This window comes from Talpa europaea, assembly GCF_964194135.1.
Source record: "Talpa europaea genome assembly, chromosome: 3".
NCBI classification, from domain to species: domain Eukaryota; kingdom Metazoa; phylum Chordata; class Mammalia; order Eulipotyphla; family Talpidae; genus Talpa; species Talpa europaea.
Window position 1 is genome coordinate 34,753,292 of NC_140069.1, and position 19,446 is coordinate 34,772,737.

The 19,446-nt window shown below is 37.8% G+C and overlaps 1 protein-coding gene across 1 annotated transcript in view; it reads right to left on the reverse strand.

Moving 5' to 3' along the window:
* The window catches only part of LRRC69 (leucine rich repeat containing 69), a gene marked incomplete at its 3' end in the record, with an annotated part of 71,130 nt that overhangs the window by 46,783 nt on the left and 4,901 nt on the right, over positions 1-19,446 (reverse strand). The window contains exons 2-4 of the mRNA XM_084230539.1: positions 10,037-10,163; positions 6,722-6,794; positions 1,210-1,405 (exon numbers count right to left, since the gene is read on the reverse strand). Of these exons, the coding sequence (XP_084086665.1) occupies positions 1,210-1,405; positions 6,722-6,794; positions 10,037-10,163 (396 nt within the window). The remainder of the gene's footprint in view (positions 1-1,209; positions 1,406-6,721; positions 6,795-10,036; positions 10,164-19,446) is intronic.

Consider the following 19,446-nt stretch of genomic DNA (forward strand, 5'->3'; position numbering starts at 1 on the left):
TGACCCATTAGGCAGGGCAATCCTAATAGTGGAAGGGCAGAAAAGCCTGAAAAACCATTTACCCTACAATATCTCAATGAAATTGGGAGCAGGGAAGAAAGTTCTTTAAAAAAATACATTTTATAAGTGTCAGGTCCATTCTTTCCCCAGTGGATTATTTGCCTATAGCCAAGATCACTTTAGAGATGCAAAATTAAGTATCTGATCTACTAGGAATCAGACATATATATACTTGTACAGAATACATATAATTTATAGCATGCCAGAAAAGGATTAATAATGCAATTATTATTTTTTAAAATGAGTATTTTCTATACTGCCTCATCATTTATAATGCAGACCAAAAAGATCAATGATAGCCTATTATTATCATTTTTTTAGGATTAAAGCTTAAAGATCTTTTAACCTTTTATTAATACTAGATAGAGAGAGAGACTGAATCATATTAAATGTATAAGGACATACATTATCAACATTCTTTACATGAAAATGCATATTAAGACTTATTAGCATTTAAATTTTAAGAAATCTATCTTCTTAGGATTTATAAAATTGTAGTGACAGTATTGATTTGAGGTAAGGAAATTTAAGTCAGACAGATAAGGATTTGAGACCCTTCTCTTATCTTTGCAAATTGTGTACAAGTTATATAACTTCTCTGTTCCTTATTTTAAAATGGGAATAAGAAGTTACATCATAGAGTAGTTATAACAATAATAGAATGCATTACAACAATAATCTTGTTATTGTTGTTTAAATAGATTTAGTCTGTAATCAAGATATTTTCTTATTTATAAAATTCAGGATTTTAAGTAATTTAAAAATAATTTTTAATTTATTTGTTTATTGTTAATTGAGGTAATATTTGGGAGTTGCCACTAAAATACAGGGGATTCATTTAAATTTAGATAATAAATTTAGTAAATTTAGTAGAATGCAGTATTTGGGATATACTTCTACTAAAAAATAATTCATTGCATATCTGATATTCAAATCTAAGCTATGTACCTACAGTTTCATTTATTAACTCTAGCAGCCCTAGCTTTGTGGAATAATCCTCTGTCATTGGGATTTGAGAACTAAATGCATCTAATCTGAGGAAACACAAGTGATGGCTTGCACTTGGATGCCTACATTTATACTATAATCACTCCATATTATAATCATCTCTTCCCTGAAAAAGAAAATTTGACTCCATGTTGTGCTTACCTGTGGTAAAACTTCAATATTGTTCCTGGCCAGATGAAGCTTCTCGAGCTTCTTCAAAAAATTAATCTCTTTGGGTAGGTAAACAATCTGATTGTAGTTAAGTTGAAGTTCAGAAAGATTCTTAAGGAAACAAAGTTCTCTAGGAATGCTGGCTAGCTGGTTATGATTTATACTCAAATGTGTAAGTCTTTTTAACCTAAAAAATAAAGTATATAAATGAAACTCCCAAGATTAAGAATGTCCGTTATACAGATACCACTTATAAAGAAACCATGTGTCAATTTATATTTTTTGTAGCTTTTCTGAGTCTTTTTTTAATTAATTTTCAATATAGGTACTATATTGAAATACCCATCAGGTATTACCAATGTAGCACACCCACCACCATATCAACCATAGTCCATCACCATAGACCATTGTGCTCCTTTCCTCTTTGTATTTACCCCTCTGGCCCCATGCTTCAGTTCTGTAGTCAGCTTTAAAAAGTTAGTTTTTAAGCTTGTCTTTATCTGATCCTTATTTTGGTTTATCTATATTCCACATACTAGTGACATATCCAGTATTTATCTTTCTCCTTCTGACTTATTTCACTTATCATTATCTCCTCCAGCTCCATCCATGTTGCTGCAAATGACATGAGATGATCTTTTCTAATCACTCTTTTGATCATTCATCTGTTTGGGGGCACTTAGGTTGTTTTCATACTTTAGCTATAGCAAATAGCACTGCAGTAAATATGGGAGTGCAAGTTTCCTATGGAATTAGTATTTTTGAATTTGGGGGGCAAATGCCTAGGAATACAATTGGTGAGTCATATGGCAGATCCATATTTAATGTTGTCAGGCACCTCCATATTGCTTTTCTTATGGTCTGGACCAGTCAGCATTCCCACCAACAGTGTAGAAGAGTTCTCTTTTCTCCACATCCTTGCCATCAGTTGTATCTGGTCTTTTCCTATGAGCCACTCCCAATGGTGTGAGGTGATTTCTCATCATGATCTTGATTTGCATATCCCTAATGATAAGTGATGGTGAACATCTGAGTCCTATGTTAGTCAAGTGTTCATAACTGCTGCTTGTTTAAGCATAAAAAATGTTTGTTTTAATTAACTTATGAAGATGCATTATAATCAAATGACTTATGTTCAAAGTATTTTATGTAACCAAAACCCAAATTCAAGGAAAAGAACTCTATTATAATTCCTTGTCTGGATACATTGGCCATATTGAAGAAGTCAAAGGACGAAGGAAATCATATGCATACACAAACATACTATATATGGATGTAGGTAGATCTAGGTATAGACACAGATATACAAATATCGAGCCTGTACCAGATAGGAGAACAACCTAGTTGCTGTGGAAAAAGCAAAGATTGATCAGTCACAAATACTGCCCCCCTTGTGCAGAGCATGATCTAGAAGGAGATAGGAAATAGAGACATAAAATGAGAGAAAATGCCATCATATAGAGAGAAAGGGATTAAGGAAATTTGAATCTATAATTCAAATCTGAAATTTGAATGAAAAAGGCTTTATATAGTACCTGAAGTATATCACAAGCCTTTTGAAAGACTTGAAATTTTCATTTTGGCTCTAAATGATAGAACTTACAAAATAAGGGCAACAGAAGGGCCTGTTATAATAAGCGGAGGCTGATTTAATATTTTAAATAAAAAGCAAAAAGAAATTAACACTACCAAGCACTATTTATGTACCTGTACATTAATTTTAACAATCAATTCATGCCTAAAATAATCAGAAATAATCAGATTATAACTTATCTAAATTATCCACACAGAAGGTAAAGATGCCTTTCAAAAAGATCTATAAATGGTGAATAAGAACATGAAAAAATGCTCAATGTCAATAAGACATCAGGGAAAGGCAAACTAAAACTACAGTGAAATGTGACTTCAGACCCACTAGAATGGTTAAAATTTTTTAAACTGCTGGAATGTAAAATGTACAACTACTTTGCGAAACTATTAGCAGTTCCTTATAAATTATACAGCTACACTCTTACTCTATGACTCAACAACTGACTCCTAGGAATTGAAATGAAAAATAAATTAAGCATGTGTCCACAAAAAGGCTTGTACAAGAATATTCATAATAGCTTAATTTATTATGGTCCCAAATGGGAAACAATAACATAAACCAGAGAAAATAACTTATGTCATATTCACATGATGAAATGTTATTGGGGATAAACAAGACAATAAACTATTGACAAATACAACAATAAGGCAAATCTCAAAATATATGGTGAGCAAAATAAGGTACACACAAAATGGCACATAATGTATAATTTAGTCAGTTCTAGAACAAGTAAAACTAGTTTGTAAAGAAAAGTGTCAGGTTTTGCCTCTGAGGGGTAAGAATTGTGTTTGCCTCTGAGGGGTAAGAATTGACTCTAAGGATATTAGAGAAACTGGATTGAAAGATGTGTTAAATACCTCATTGTGTTAAATACCTTATTGTTGTGTGTGTACAATTGTCAATGCTCTTTGAACTGAACACTTATAATTTTTATATAATTCTTATTCAGCAGAGAGAAGAGGCCATTAGATTTGGTTACCTGAAGAACATTAGTGGCCATTGAAAATGAGTCGTTAGAATGGAGCAAGAAAAAGAGTACTTTAAGGGGTTGAGCAGGAAAGAAAGACACTAAACAGGTGGCACTTTACAGAAGTTTGGTTATAAAGGAAAGGAGAGAGAATAAGGGAGCAAGAGAGAAAAAGCAAAAAGAAGACCTTGTCTTAGGTCTGCTAGAGGCAGGAGACAGGGGAAATAAGGGAGCCCAGATTTCTCAGTAAAATAGGGACAATTTGGAGAGTAATACAGGGCCAAAGAAAGACAACCCCATGTTAAAAAAGTAAAAATGTGTGTGGTAGGTCCTGTGGAGAAAGAGATGGAGAGGTTTCTTCATTAACCATTGATATAATCATTATTTTAATAGACTCCATGTGGACTACTGTATCATGGGAGTTTAGAAAGGTATACTATGAGAAACAGAAAGAAGACCAAAAATAACCACCAAATAATAATAAAAGCAAGCGGGCCTCCCTGGTGGCACAGGGGGTTGAGCGCAGCGCTTTGAAGCTGTCTGCAGCCTCTGCAGCGCAGGTTCGATTCACACCCTACCAGGGAGATACCCACATGGCGTGGCAGACCTCTCCTGTCACCCACTGCTCAGCAGTGCTTTCAGTCCATCTGCCTGTTCTGCTCCCTTCTCTGTCTCTGGTGAATTCTCTCATCCTCCCATGCCTCTGGCTTGTACTCCAGTTCTTGTACAAATAAATCTTTTAAGACATAATAATAATAGGGCCTTGCCTGGTGGCGCAGGCAGTTGAGTGCAGTGCTTTGAAGCTGTCTGCAGCCTCTGCAGCACCGGTTCAATCCTGGCCGCCTGACGAGGGTCGCACATGGCGTGGCAGACCTCTCCTGACGCCCGCTGCTCCCCTCAGCAGTGTATTTCAGTCAATCTGCCTGTTCTGTTCCCTACTCTGTCTCTGGTGAATCCTCACCCTCCCGCGCATCTGGCCTGTACCCCAATTCTTGTATAAATAAATAAATAAATCTCTTTAATAAAAAAAAAGAAATAATAATAATAATAAATGCAAGCATCCCTCGTGCACTTACTATGTTCCAGGCACAACCTTAAATATCTTTTATGAATTATTTAACTATCAAAATAATCTTATAAAGTGGGCACTGATATTATGCTCATTTTGCAGATGAAGACAGTAAGGTAGATGAAAATGAAGAATGATTCCCAGGATCAGAAAATGAAACCCACTTGGGGAGGCAACCAATAAGCTTACATCTAGGGCATAGCCAGAATTAGCTGTAAAACAGCATGCACCTCTATATTTTGCAGACTAACTTTTTTCAGTAAAAGCTTCCACTCACTTTTCTACGATAACACCTTAGATTTTTCTTGTTCCTTCCATATTGTGCTTTTGCTCCAAACAGAGCTAAGTTCATAAGTTGTGAAATCATAATGTGTTTTAGTTGCAAGGATTTTAAAGTTCACCTACTGAAATTTCTCCCTTTGATGATGAAAAAATTAAGGTCCTGGGCAGTTAAATTGCTTGCCAGGGTCATAAAGCTAATTTCACAAAGATAGGACCTGAACCTAGTTGCTGGATGAGCCAAGGGGTCCTTTTTTTCATCTATCACCAATACACAAATCATTTGATAAGTTGAATACATGAAAATGCAAGCAACAACATTGTCATGTTCACTGCTACATATATTCCTCTTCTATAGAAATTAGATCAACTCAAATTTTATGTAGTTGCTCAACTTAAAACATTTCTTGGGCCTCCCCGGTGGCGCAGCGGTTGAGCGCTGGGTTGCGAAGCTGCGCGCAGCCTCTGCGGCGCCGGTTCGATCCCCGGCTGCTCCCTGGCCACCGGAGGAGGGTCCCACATGGCGTGCAGACCTCTCCTGCCGCCCGCTGCTCCCCTCAGCAGTGTACTTCGGTCCTTCTGCCTGCTCTGCTCCCCGCTCTGGCTCTGGTGAATTCTCTCACCCTCCCTCCCGCACTTCTGACTGTACCCAGTGCATGTATAAACAGACCAGCAAACAAATAAATAAAGCATGCCTCTAAAAAAAAAAAAAAAAAAAAAAAAAAATTTAAAAAAAAAAAAAATAAAAAAAAAAATAAAACATTTCTTGCTATGTAAAAATGCTATTTGTGAATCAGGATAGATTGGCTAGAGATATAGAAAATTAAATCGAACTAAACTGTAGGTGCTGCAGAAAGCCCTTTGTTGAGGACTGTTCATAGTTTTGTATCCTCCTCTAAAAATCTGGATGTTCTTACTTTGTAATACATCTGTTTCTGTTCAGCAGGCAATAAAGTAAGTCTCCAAAGTAAATCCAAGTAGGGTTCTCTCTCTCCATCTGTCAGAGGAAAAGCCCAAGAGGGTGTTTTGCTGCAAAAGGACAAGGCCTTCAGCTGGCTCCAGAAAGGCACAGTAACAGCACCCCATCTGTGCAGATGTGCAGGGTAAGTAAAAACAGTATTTTTTTTGTTGTTGTTAATGATAGTAAAATGTAGAGGGTTTTTTTTTTTTTATGAAAATGACATCTTGGTTTTAAATCCTTAGCTTTTATATTACCTTTTCCATCAAGCTGAAAATGGTTTATAATACTCATATGAAATAAAGTTTAATGTCCCCAATTCTGTACTGAGCAAGTTCCAAGAACTGTAGAGTTGGGAATTCAGTCACACAATCAGCATTAGAACTTTGTTTCAAACCTCCACTTTTACACTTAGACTACCAAATCATGCTGTTTCTCATTTCTCTGAAGTGTTTAAGTATCATCTGTTTAAAATTAGTGGCTTGCCTCAGCCCTTCAGATGCCTCCTTGCTATGTATAAATCCCACACAGACTTGAGGCCTAACTGTTCAGATGACCAGGGTGGGGATTGAAGACAGAAGGTAGAGAGTAGCAGAACTGGTGGATGGGGGAACAAAGTCTCTCCAGAAACAAAATTACCTTTTGACTTCTTTAGGAATATCTGTAAGCTGATTGTTGTTCAGATTAAGCAGGGTCAAATTTTGTAAACCATCTGTTAGAAAAAAATTTAGTCACTTTAGCTATGTGTTAGAAATAAATTTTAGCCAATTTTCTATGCACCTTTGTTTTCATGCCTTGGTCAAAGCTCTTTGAGTTGCTGGTAACAGATACCCTCTTAAACTATCTTGAGCAAAAAGGGGGAATTTATCAAAAGTAACAAAGCTAAGTCATGGCGCCTGAGGACAGACGGTCCAGCCAGGCTCACCACAAACTGCAACCAGAAACTAAAAGGCACAAGAACCCAGGAATGTGCTCCGTACTCTCAGGGAATCTCTGCAGCTCAGAATTTAGTTTCTCATTACAGATCCTCTCAGTTTCTAGTATATTCCTACCCCAACCCCCAACCCTCCTACACTCGACACCCCCCACCCCACACACACATACACTTCCTATTCTTTCTTTTTTTGAGCAGATTTTTAAAATTTTTCTATGTTTTTGTAACCAGCCCACAAATTCTGAGTTTGACTGTTCACAGATAGGACAGAGTTCTCAAACTGAAGTGCCTATAGGAACCAAGAAGATATTTCGAAGCATAACAGTGGACCTGGCAGGGAATGTGCTGGATTGGAGAGGTCATGCTTTCTCTAAAAGGGCAATAGTCATTCAATCAGCTCCTAGCATTAGCTGTCAGGTAGGAATATGATTCTAGTGTTGCCTAATATATATATATGTAGGGTAAGGTAAAAGGTATCAGGCTTTACTGCCCTCCCGCCATCAGGATAGATGACGGATCCTCGCGGTCCTGAATGCATGCCTGATGGCGGGCACCTGGAGTAGGGTGGGGCATAGGTAGATGGGATTCACCTGGGCTGAGACTGTGCTTTTTAAGGGCGGCATCACGGGGACGCCAGCGGAAGCCAAAAGAGAAGCCGAGAGAGATGCAGAAGCAGAGATCACCAGAGAGCCCATGTAGAGTGAGGATTTGCTGGGGGATGGGAGGACCGCCAGCCTCCCGGCCCCCCAGCACCCCTGCCTGCCATATGCCTGGTGAACCCCAATAAAAAACCTGCAAAAACCACTGAGGACTCTGACTCCTCCTTCACCCGGTCTGCTGGATCATAGAAAACCTGCACTAGTCCATTCCTGAACTTACTATATATATATATATATATATATATATATATATATATATATATATATATATAGTAAAACAAACAAACAATACCTTGCCACCTAATTCAAATTTTTTAAAGGCAGACCAGACAGAACCAATTTGTGAACCAGACTTGGTCCATGAACCATCAACATGCAACCTTTGCCTTTGTTCATGTGATGCGTTCAGATCAAGTAAACTATTTTAGACTCTATCATGTTACCCAAGAAAGAGAATATGACCGAGCCAGCTTGGTGTACATATCTAGCCCTGGTCAATCTGCTCTGGTCAAGAGGGATAGTGTCACATAATACATGCTGGACAGCATTCAGTTCCCCAAATTACTTCTGCCTTTGGATCTGACAGTATAATTTATGTGAATCACATGGGATTTTCAAATTTCAACAACCCAAAATGAAGAAATGCAGAAACTGCATTCAGGAGCACCATGCAGAAATTACATCTTATAAACCTCAAATTTAAGGGCAAGTAAAAATTTTCTTCCCAAAACCCTAAATTAGCACAAATTAAATTGTTTAATATCTTTTTATATACTTCATGTTCTACCTAAATTTGTTCCCTCAGTATAATTCACGAAACAGTATTGTCTACTTGCTTGTATGACCTTGATTTTTTTTTTATGTGTAAACTGTTTCCTCCCTAAGTAAACTTCAACTGGACCCTGAAACCGTAGCTTTGTATATAGAAAGTGCATAGCATCAATAAGTATTTGTTACAATTCTTATTGTGAGGAAAAATATTTCTCCACATTATGTGATTTTAAAGTACTTTAAAGAGATTGTACGAGAGTCTGTGCTATGTGCCAAATATATCCCTAATTTAGTGCCCCATGTAATAATGCCAATAATATATGCTGCTTGGAAGTGGCAGCAGTACTTATAGATAGCACCATGAGTCAAAGTTTACAGAAACTTATAAATTACATAATATATCTTATTTTACTGCTGGGGACAGACCTGTGAAGTGTCCTGCAATGAACTGATGAAGTTATAAATATCATCTGGATACAGAGAACAGATTGGTAGTTATCAGAGGAGAAAGGGGTTGTAAGGTAAAGTGGATAAAAGGGATCACAGGCTGGTAGTAGATGGAAACTAAACTTTTACTGATAACCATGATGAAGTATATATAGATGTTGACTTATAATGCCGTACTCCTGAAATTTACATAATGTTATAAACCAATCACTTCATTAAAAAAATTTTAGGGGCCTCCCCGGTGGCGCAACGGTTGAGCGCTGGGTTGCGAAGCTGCCCGCGGCCTCTGCGGCGCCGGTTCGATCCCCGGCTGCTCCCCGGCCACCGGAGGAGGGTCCCACATGGCGTGCAGACCTCTCCTGCCGCCCGCTGCTCCCCTCAGCAGTGTACTTCGGTCCTTCTGCCTGCTCTGCTCCCCGCTCTGGCTCTGGTGAATTCTCTCACCCTCCCGCACTTCTGACTGTACCCAGTGCATGTATAAACAAAAACAAACAAACAAACCAGCAAACAAATAAATAAAGCATGCCTCTATAAAAAAAAAAAAAAAAAAAAAAAAAAAAAAAAAAAAATTTTAAGTCATCTGAATCTCTTCATCATCTGCTCTGTCCTTTAGCCCATTCTATCTAAACTGATTAGGAAGAATAGGGAAATTATTATATTAAAGGAAATATGAGGAAAAAAAGTCAGTGTATTTCATATCTTTCTTTAAAATTTTCCCTAAATTAATTTAAACTTAGCATCTTCATCAAAGATCGTGACTTAGTATTGCAGAAAGAATAAAAAATGTAAAGAACAAGGACAGCTATGAGGAGATTTCTTTATTTAACTGTCAACTAGGACTGACTGGCACAGAGCAAGAACCTCTAGATTTGAGAATCAAAATATACACTGATTCTGAAAAGGGGAAAACTCACTGACACTGATGCCTACTTATTTTCTCAGATCTTCATGTAATGAAAAATATAAAATAGTCCCAAAAAAAGTGTTATTCTCAAAATTCTTTAATTACAACAGTAGAGTATAAATATCAAACCAACAACAAAAAAAGATGAAGGCATATAAATTCCTTTCCACTGAAGTCCCAAATTGTTAAGTATAGCGGATTGAAAGTGATACTGTAATGCTGCTCTTTGAATGACTTACCACATGCTTCAGCCTCAAAACTATGAATCTTATTTCCAAATAAATGGAGCTTCTTCAGGGATATAAGGTATTTCATTTCTTTTGGAACTTCCTTTAAAAGGTTGTTTCCCAGATTTAGTGTTGTCAACTGCAAATGCATAGAGGTTTAATAGACTCATATGTTATTGATCTTCAAATAAGTATAAGAAATAATTTAAACTCCTTTGTTGAGATCTGTGCAATCTAGAAAAACTTGGACATAATCTCAAACAAATATTTCACATAAAATAAAATTCACTTGAGTTTCATGTTCAAATAATTTGTTAGTTAAAGCACAACTTAATTTTCAATTAAAGCACTTTAACTTCAGTGTGTTACAAACCATTCCAAGGGTATTTAAAAACTCAATTACTGATCCACTTTAACTCACTTGACCAAATCAAGACTATCCTAACATTGTGACTTGTAGACTAAAAACCATTAAAAGGGGCCTCTCTTGTGGCCCAAGGGGTTAAGTTGCAGCACTGTGAAGTTATTTGCAGCCACTGCAGCTCTAGTTGGATCCCAGAGAGCCAGCCAGAGAGCTGAACCACATGGCACAGCAGACCTCTCCTGTCTTGCCTGCTGCTCTCCTCTGCGGTGTATTTCAGTCAATCTAGCTGTTTTGCTCCCAACTCTGTCTCTGGTGAATCCTCCCAACCCCCCCAGCCCCTACCCACTGCATCTCTGGTCTGTCTTGTATGCATAAATAAATAAATCTTTAAAAATAAATAATTAATTAAAAACCATTAATTTTCTGACATCAGAAATACAGTCAAAGATCTGAGGCCTTCCTTTATTATTACTCCCAAGGAAATGTCTCTCATTTAGGTCAATAACACAGTTCTATTACATGAATACAACTGTTTGTGAGGGCGGTGGGGGGTAAGCAGTTTACAAGAGAAACTAATGACATGATGTGGAAGGGAACAGAAGACCTTCCCACATGAACCTGCCCTAATAATGATGGATTAATCAGTCAGAGGAAGAATTGCAAGTAAGAGGAGTAAGACCCCCGAGCATCTAATCCAATGAATCAATAATATAGGATTGTTCCCTAATATTTTGTCTTTTTGTTTGATTTGAAAATCTAACTGTATCTCCTAATATATGAAACATTTACTTAAAAAAAGAACTACAGGTCCTCCCCAGTGGCGCAGCTGGTTGAGCGCAGCGCTGTGAAGCTGTCCGCGACCTCTGCAGCACCAGTTCAATTCCCGGCCGGCCAGGGAGACACCCACATGGGATAGCAGACCTCTCCTGTCTCGCCCGCTGCTCCCCTCAGCAGTGCATTTCGTCAGTCTGCCTGTTCTGTTTCCTGCTCTGTCTCTGGTGAATCCTCTCATCCTCCCGCACCTCTGGCCTGTACCCCAGTTCTTGTATAAAAATAAATAAATCTTTAAAAAAAAAAAGGAACTAGAGTTAGGAAATTAGGAAATTAAAGTAATTTATTATTTATATTTAAATATCACCTGGTATTTGGTGTGGATGTATGTCAATGATTTAAATTAATATTAGGAGGGTATAGATATATTTACAATAAAATTCCATGTCCTCAGAATCATGGAAAAGGTTTTCTGAACATATATATATCTTTCTCTGAGAAGTACCACTATCCAAAAACAAAGGACAGTATTTCTACTCTTTGGAAGGCCTTATCAATTTTGTAGAAGCTAAAATAAAATATTTTGGCCATTCTAATGAAAAGACAACCGAGATTCTGTGACTGCATTAGTTTCCTATTGCTCCTATAACAAATTACCACAGATTTATTATCTTACAGAATTTGGTCTCACTAACCTAAAACCAAAGGTTGATAGGACTGTGTTCTTTTCTGAAGACTAGAAAAATCCGTTTTCTTGCCTCTTTTAGCTTCCAGCGGCTGCCTGCCCACATTCCTTGGTGTCTGATTCTCCTTTCATATTGAAAGCCAACAATAGTGAGCTGAGTCTCTTTCAAATCACATCATTTTGACACTCTCTTTACCTTTAAAGATCCTCATATAACTACTTCGATTCACCGAGGTAATTCGAGAAAGTCAATACAATGACAAAGTCATCTGATTTCCAACCTTAATTCTACCTGTATCCTTAATTTTTTCCTTCACATTTAGTCCAACACGTTTATAGGTTGTGGGAATTAAGATGTGGGATTTTTTTTTCCAGTAGGAAAGGGCAATTTATTTAATAAAAAGAGGCTGGCACAAGTGGCTACCCATCTAGAATAGAATTATTTTTAACTCTAATACTCCACTTTTTTTTTTAAGATTTTATTTATTTATACAAGAACTGGGGTACAGGCCAGATGCGTGGGAGGGTGAGAGGACTCACCAGAGACAGAGTGAGGAACAGAACAGGCAGACTGACGAAATACACTGTTGAGGGGAGCAGTGGGTGAGACAGGAGAGATCTGCAGAGCCTTGCGGGACCCTCGCCCTCCAGCTGGGATTGAGCTGGCCGCTGCAGAGGCTGCGGACAGCTTCTCAGAATGGCGCTCAACTGCCCGCGCCACCAGGGGAGGCCCAAACACTCCACTTTTTTTTAAAGTAAATCTGAGTCATAAAAAATATAAATTTGAAAAATAAAACAAGAAAAATTACAAGAACTAATTTTAGGCAATATATGCCTAACCTAATGATTTTGGAAATCTTTTTTTTTCTTTTTTTTTTTTTTGAGGTAACACTGGTTTACAACACTATGTGATTCAAAGGCAAAGAATCACGCCTTTCAGATACATGTTTATACCACACCCTCCACCAAGGCACGCTCAGCCCTCCACCACAACCTCCATCGTGTTGCCTCCCTTCTTTATTTATCCTTCTCCTCCTCCCATCTCGTTGTCTCAATTCCACAGTCAAATTTGTAATTTGTTATTGATTTTTGTCTGACACTTTGGTTTGTTTCTCTATATTAGGATGTGGGCATCTTTGAGAGACCACTATTTGCCTACCACAGTGACTATTTGAAATCCCTTTTCCAAAAAGGAGGTAATTTTATTCTTTCATTTACTATTAGTGAAAAATTCACAGTAGCCAAGTTGAGAGCTCAACAAAATCTCTGTGAGTACTGGTGAGGAATATAAGAGTATTCGAATCTGTAAAAGATATGAAATTTTACCCAACTTGTCAGCTAACAGTTCATTGTCACAATTTCATAGATAATGGTAACATGAGACCCCTGGGGAAGAGAAAAAGGATGGTTTATTATTTACAGAAATAGCAGTGCTCAGAATACTGCTATTTTTATACCAAGAATGCAAAAAAGAGACAGATGATAACCTGGATGTGCAGTGGGTGTGTTCCAGAAGAGCCATCATCCTACAGAAACTGAATCATTTATCTTGGCAGTAACCACCCTTGCTATGGAAGCACACACTATGTCGCTAAATATATATAAATATATATCTTTTATATAAGCATCCTTGAGAAGTCAGTCCAGAACAAAGACAGGCAGTGCTCCTGCTCATGAGATTGCAACGGCATGAGAGACTCATGGAGAATTACCTCCAACAAAGAGAAGGTAGCATATATTTTTAAAGTAAACAGGTAACAAGGAATAGAGCTGGTAATTTCCTGCACCATAGATGCTTTCCAGGTATTTTTGAGGACACAGATATGCTCATTTTATATGTTATGCCATCAATGCTCATCTATGAGTTATATTTTTGACATTGTGATTTACAGAATATAAAAATATGACCCCAATACATGAAAACTGATTTCATTGCATAGCAAAGGGAAATCACAGGATTTAATCAACTTTGACTATAACATGAAATTTGGCAGGGGGATGCTTGGGATTATATCCACATGCAAACCATGAAAAAAAAAAGTCTAAATTGTCCATATAACTATCTCTAAGGAAGGAGGTGGGTCAATATTCATTTAAAAATCAGCTTTAAATACTTATTTTGAGCTGCCATTTCCAGGTGCTGAATAAACAAAAGTGAGTATGACTATAAGATCTTTACCTTTAAGGCAAATAGCAAGAAAGGAACCATCAAATGAACAAATGAATGAATGAACAAATAAGAATAAAGCATACAATATTAAATACTCTGTAGAAAATTTTAAAAATGAGGAGATGGTGATCAGTTGATGAAGGAAACTTGTCTTAGAAGTTGATATTTAAACTGAGATCTGAGCAACAATAAGAAAAACATGGCCAAAATATGGTTGAGGAGCTGAGAGATGTGGCTGATAGAGCTAAGAATAGTGTGTAGAAGAAGCCAAGCAAAAAAAAAATAAATAAAATGAGACTGTGATGGCATTTTTAGGCCCATTATACATGGTTTAGACCACAGTAAGGGATCAGGATCTCACTCTAAGTAAATGAGAGATGACTGCAGGGTTGTGAGCAGAGATTTAGTGTTACTTCATTTGTGTTTTAACAGAACAGCTATACAAAGAATAGCCTTTGGGTAGAGCAAGAAGTACGCCACAGGATCTCCCCTGATGTCATAGTCGGTTGAGTGCCCCACTGTGAAGCTGTCCGCAGTCTCTGCAGTGCTGGTTCAATCCCCGGCCCCCGGCAAGGGTCCCATATGGCGTGGCAGACCTCTCCTGTCTCACCCGCTGCTCCCCTCAGCAGTGTATTTCGTCAGTCTGCCTATTCTGTTCCACGTGCTGTCTCTGGTGAGTCCTCTCACCCTCCCGCGCATCTGGCCTGTATCCCAGTTCTTGTATAAATAAATAAATCTTAAAAAAAAATTAAAAAATAAAAAGAAGTATGCCACATCAATAGCATGGAAACATGGCCACATGGTCCAGGTGAGAGATGATGATGGCTTGGGCTAGAATGGCAGTTGTAGAGGTGGAAAGAAGTCGATGGGATTGAGATATGCTTTGGATGTACAGCCAGTGGTTGTGATTTGTAAGAAAAAGAGAAGACTCAAGGATAGGAACAATTTTTGGAGCTTGTATACCTGAAATGAAGAAAACTGGAACCAGCGCACAGTTTCAAGAAAAGAAAAGAATTAAGAGTTGTTTTATATATATATTAAATTCAGATGCATCTTAGACGAATAAGTAGGCAGGATAGTAGGAATAAGTAGGAAATTTCAAGTAGGCAGTTGCAAATACAGATCTAGAGTTTTCTGACGTCAAGACCAGGGTAAATCTATGAGCCTTCATCAAGTTAATGTTTCATGTGGGATTGAAAGCAATCACTGAGGATGAGAGTGTGGGGAGAGAATGGGGTCTGGTAGAGAAAGAGAAGAAATGGCTGGTAAAGCAGGATGGAAATTTGTATTACTTATAGCATTTGGTTCAACAGCCCCCCTTTATTAAGCCAGGGCTCAACCCTTGACTACTGTGGACTTTTCCCACTGGATGTTCTCTTGTGTCCCTCTCTGTAAAGTTTCCTTTGCTTACTGGAAACACTTTACCTGAATATGATTGGAAGTTTATGACTTTAACTTCCCAGGGTGGCCTACTTGTGAATGTGAAATGATGATGACAGTTGAAAGGATAGAACAACCAGCCCTTTTGCCTCTGTGGCACAAGGCGTGCTCCAGAACTCTAGTAGCACAGAATTGAGACTACATTTCTCCTGAAATAACTTCCTTGCCTAGATTCTTTCCATGTTCTGTTCTGCTTCCCTCACACCCTGATAGGTTTCTCCTGAGAGCACAACCTAACTGAATTACAAAAAGCTATGACTCAGGCTATCCAAGATAAACAGTATCACAGAAGCCAAGGGGAAAGAAAAGGAAAAGAATGCTATTTTAAGAAGGAAGATGTGGGTCAAACCCCAAAGGAAGATTAAGTTAAATAAAAGCAAAAAAAAACACTGGATTTAGCAACATGAAAGTCATTAGTGACCTTGACAACAGGGGCAAAGTGTCAGAGAAGAAACTGATTGAAGTGGACTGTGAAGAGAATGTGAAATTGAAGACAATGACTCAGACAATTCTTTTGAGAATTTTTGCTATGAAGAGAATTTAGAAAGTGAGGAGGGAATTAAAGGGTTTGTTTCCCCCTAAAATGAAAGATAGTGCAGGTTATTTATATGTTGACTGAAAGAATCCTGTAGATAATGAGAAACTAATGATATAAGGCGAGAGATCACAATAGAATCAAGATATTTAGAAGATGAGAGTGGAATAGGATCAAAAGTATAAGCGGGTGCTGGCATGTTGGGTAAGTGATGCTCAGGCTTTTGCGCAGTTGGCCTCTGTGGCTATCACCTGTGGCCTTGAATGCAGGAGGAGCTTGGGAGCCTGAGCGTGGGTACAAGTGCCTGATTGTGGACACCTGAAGCATGGTGTGCGCATGCGTGAGTGGGTACATCTGCACCTGGAGGCTGAGACTGTAAGGATGGCGTCACACAGAGAACGGCTAGAGCAGTAGAGAATAGCTTTGAGAGGACGAGTGACTATAGAGAGCCCAAAGAGAAAGAGTAAAGATCCTGCTAGAAGTTGGGATCTCCCGGCCGCCTGCCCCACCCCTGCCCACTCTGCCCTGCTGCTTGCCCGCGTTACATGGCATTAGATGAAAATCGGACTCAGGCCATCGGGCTAATAGCAAGGAATGTAGAGGTAGGTTCAGATCAGGTAAGTGAGCTCTTGGCTGATAGTGTCTGTTTTGTCAATGAAATATGAAACAAAGTCATCTGCTGGGAAGAGAAAATGTCAGAGGTTTGATTGAACAAGATAGCCAAAGGAAGATTCCTTTGGTTAAGAGACCTTAAAAATGGTGAAGTTTTTTTCAAAGTGGTTATCCTATGTCACCATGGCAAATATCTCAGAACTTCAGCCTACATAACAAATTACAGAAATGTCCAGGGACACTGGTAGCAAAGATTGAGTTATCTTTGAGAAATACCTCAACCCCAACCTAATGTGTAATTAATTCTATTATATTTATTAGCTATCTATTATGTGCCTCGTACTATTCTGAATGTAAAAGAAAAAGACATATAAGACCCCCCACATTAGATAATGCTTATCTAATGGGAAGTGAGACAGACAAAAAATTAGTGCACAAGTCATTTCTGTTATTGTTAATTACCACACATGATGGTAGGAAGATAGAATGCAATGAAACTAACTTGGGGCTAACTTGGGTCATTATGAAAGACCTCTCTCAGGAGGTTACATCTGAGGTAAGATACTTGGGATGCCTTGACAAGTTGTTCCAAATGCTATTTTACTGACAAATGATTTCAGAGATAGATGCATGTAGCATAAGCACACGCAGTGTTTTTTAGTAAGTCTCTGAGGTTATGCGCTTCTGAGGAAAGGCTTTTAGTCAAATGAAAGACAACTTCTTGATAATTTGAAAACATATTATTTCAAGAATTATCTATAGTTAAGTTCATTGGTATTTGCAGAGCATAACTCTTCTGTCCCTTGGAAATGAGCATATTGTTACTGAAAGCTACTGTTGCTGCTAAATGGTTTCTCATGGACCCTTGATCCAGGGAATTTTAGCAGCTTACAATGAAAAAGAAGTTTCATAAATCACCTAGTGCACCAGATAAAATGCAAGGAGGCGATTATATACCTTCCTCTTGAACACATCAGTAATGGTAGCTTTTTTATCTTACCAGAAATTTTTATTTTTTTACTTATTTACATATTTCTATGCTTAGACTCTCTGTAACGTCTACACAGTGCTTCCCACAGCAATCATAAAAAGTAGTTTTCTTCCCCTCCCTCTCCCTCACAAAACAATCTTTCAAATTTTTGAAGATTGCTATCATATTCACCCTGAATTTGTTCCATTCTTCCTTAACCATTTCCCTCAGGATGTAATTTGCAGACCCCTCACCATCTGGTCACTGTCTCAATTTTTTGTAAGTTACCCTTCTCTGAAAACATGGTGCCTATGGTGAGACAGGAAATGTGATCTCAAATTTTTTTAAATAAATAAATAAATAAATAAACAAATAAAGGAAATGTGATCTTATAGCAGAGATGCTGGTGGGACCATGAAATATCCCTCAGGCAGATGACTCCACTTCATTTAATGCAGCCTACCATGGCATGTGCTCTTTCAGCATCAGGGTACATTGTTGGTACATAATTAATTTTGTCTGTGGCCAACAAAACCCCCTAAGTTAACTGTCAATAAGATAACCCACATCCTGGGTTTGTGCAATTGAATTCTTTTCTTAATTTAAATGTAGGAATTTACAGTTATCCCTTAAAAATTGCATGTTGTTGGTTTTGGCTCAAAAGATATCTCAAGTGGATGTGATGTTGTCACTCTAAATCTAAAGTCTAAAACTGGACAACCTCAATGGACAAACCAGATATGTTTTTTTCACCCACCCACCCCTTTTTTGGTGAATATACCCACCATTCTTGTAATGATTTGGAATCATCTAGAACTTCTTTTTCTCCCTCTCTAACTAATAGTCACCAAGTCCTATTCTCAAAATTCCTTTTAGATGCATCTTTTCAGTTCTATTCCATTGTAATCACCCTAATACTAATAGTTATTATTGCCTACCTACAGCATTGTATAAAGAAAGAATGCAAAGAATGGGAGGTGTTAGCACTTAAATTCCCTTTATCCAGTTCTACTAGATTATATATAAACAGCTACCAAATAATCAGCCCATGAGGATTTCCCTACCCTAAGTGTTTCCAGCCTTGTCATAGCCTTTTCTACATCTTTATACACTTTCCTTAAATATCAGAGTGCCTACTCCCTATAGGCAGACATAAATATTTAACATAGGAGAACAAGGAAGAGAGGGAAGGAAGTTGTTTGAGTTAGAGGTCATCAAGGAGATCAGTAAAACTATGAAAAGGTGAGACAGGGACACAATGTCAAATTTACAAACTACCCAACTCTGCTTAGATTTGACCTTATTTACTGTCAGTTGTTTGTGGTCAAATAAAAAGGTATGACAGAACTTATCTTAGTCCTGGGCAAGCACACATGTGAGCCACTTAAGGGGAACTTGTATAGCCACTGGATCTTATGATCCGTGTCTACTTTGCTGCACACAATTAGGTTAATTGTTTATTTATGGGGGTTTAAGAGTCTAGCTGATTTACCTACAAAGCACCTTTGTTCCTATATGACACTTTGATAACACTGTGCTTGATTAAGCCGAATTCTGAAAATAGCTTCCATTCCATTGCACTCAAGCCAACAGTACAAGGAACTTGGGACAAGATAAGGTCTCCCCACCTCAAAGGTTCTAAAGTGCTTCTTTGAAATTTGTTAATATATCATAACTTGATCAGTCACAAGCCAAATGCATTCTTCACAAATTATAGAACAGTAACACCTTTTTTTGTGTCATTAGAAGTGATTAAAATTTTCCAGAATTTCAGTAATCAAACAAACAAAAATAAAAAGAGATAGGATCCATACTCTCTAGAGAACTTCCTTCCATCTCATCATTGTTGCAAGTTATGCAATAATGATAATATCA